Source organism: Ursus arctos, unplaced genomic scaffold, assembly GCF_023065955.2.
Source record: "Ursus arctos isolate Adak ecotype North America unplaced genomic scaffold, UrsArc2.0 scaffold_23, whole genome shotgun sequence".
NCBI classification, from domain to species: Eukaryota; Metazoa; Chordata; class Mammalia; order Carnivora; family Ursidae; genus Ursus; species Ursus arctos.
Genome location: NW_026622908.1, coordinates 1850997 through 1852730, shown reverse-complemented (window position 1 = coordinate 1852730; position 1734 = coordinate 1850997). Strand labels below are relative to the sequence as shown.

At 41.2% G+C, this 1734-nt stretch overlaps 1 protein-coding gene across 1 annotated transcript; it reads right to left on the bottom strand.

Annotated features, from left to right (window-relative positions):
- Positions 1-532: 532 nt before the first annotated feature.
- Positions 533-1468, bottom strand: LOC113248985 (olfactory receptor 6C2-like). The gene has a single exon (XM_048217632.1). It carries the CDS (start codon positions 1466-1468, stop codon positions 533-535), a length of 936 nt encoding a protein of 311 aa, XP_048073589.1.
- Between the last annotated feature and the right edge of the window lie 266 nt (positions 1469-1734).

Below are 1734 nucleotides of genomic sequence, written 5' to 3'. Positions count from 1 at the left end.
GTTAACTATAACATAGGCTACACAGTCACACCTAACAGTATACAAATATGGCAAAAAGAAAAAAAATGTGGTCTACTGTTTTTCTAGGGATAGCAACCAACCTGTTTGGCAAACATCAGTTGCTGTCAGACACTAAGAGTAAATACCCCAGAGTTTAGTTTTTGTGAAGAATAAAAAATGGAATAGGGTTCGCACAGTAAGCTGTTTAAAAAGAAAGTGGGAGGGGCGCCTGGGTGGCACAGCGGTTAAGCATCTGCCTTCGGCTCAGGGTGTGATCCCGGCGTTATGGGATTGAGCCCCACATCAGGCTCCTCCGCTATGAGCCTGCTTCTTCCTCTCCCATTCCTCCTGCTTGTGTTCCCTCTCTTGCTGGCTGTCTCTGTCGAATAAATAAATAAAATCTTTAAAAAAAAAAAAGAAAGTGGGAATGTCTGTATGACTGTGGAATAAATGATATAGAGACAAATAGTATTAGAAGGTCATGTTTGTGCCTCTTCATCCTTTCAGTTGGATGCATTGACTCATTTCTCCTTTACATCTTTGAGAGCAATGCAATTTTTTTAATTGAGTCATGAAAAGCTTGCCTCACTTGCTTGTTTCTCAGTGTGTAAATAAAGGGATTCAACATGGGTGAGATAGAAGCAATAAGGAGTGAAATCCCCTTATTAATAGCTACTTCATCCTTGGCTGAAGGTTTGACATAAATGAAGATGCAGCTACCATACGTAATGGAAACAACAATCATGTGGGAGGAGCAAGTGGAAAAGGCCTTTTTCCTTTGCTGGGCAGAGGGAAACCGTAGAATGGTCCCAATAATGTAAATGTAGGACAGAGCTACACACATGAGGGTGACGATGAGGGTCAACGCTGCACAGACTATAACCATCTGTTCTATCAACCATGTGTCTGAGCAAGAGATCTTCAGGATAGGAGATGCGTCACAGCAAAAATGATCAATGATGTTTGAATCACAGAATTTCAGACCTAAACCTAGACTAATTGGTGGGAGAATGATGATGAGTGCTGCTACCCAACAGAAGAGGATGAAGTTCCTGCAGACTCTGCTGCTCATGATGATGGTGTAACGCAGGGGTTTGCAGATGGCCACATAGCGATCATAGGACATGGTGGCCAGGAGAAAAAATTCTGTTACTGCAAAGAGGTCTGTAAACAGCAATTGACTGGCACAAGCATTATAGGTAATGGACTTGTCCCCAGATGATATGCTGTATAAGAATCTGGGGACACAAGCAGTTGTGAATGAAATTTCTAGGAAGGAGAAATTTTGGAGGAAAAGATACATCGGTGTTTTAAGGTGGGAATCAATCAGAGTGAGGATGATGATGGTTAGGTTGCCGGATACACTGAACACGTAGGAAAGAAACAGAAAGATAAAAAGCAAAATTTTCAATTGAGGGTCCTCTGTCAGTCCCAGCAAGATGAACGTTATTGATGTTTGGTTTCTCATCCTTGACTACTGTTTTTTGCCCAATCTGCTTGAAACAATAGAGAAAATTATATGAAGAACTCCAAAGTCCTGGTCACTGTCTAACCTCAAGAGAAGTAAATCTGAGAGTGATTCCTATACACTGGTTAGTTGAGAAGTGAGTGCACGTAACACAGACAATGTTCGATTACCTCTTTGTGTCAAACAAACCGAGTCTTCACATTTGAATCACATACTTTCTATTGCTGCTTCTAATAAATCTACAGCTTAGGTAAACTTGGTGTCAG

Excerpts from the sequence above, each read along its gene's own strand:
- LOC113248985 (XM_048217632.1), bottom strand. The coding sequence starts at position 1,468 with ATGAGAAACCAAACATCAATAACGTTCATCTTGCTGGGACTGACAGAG.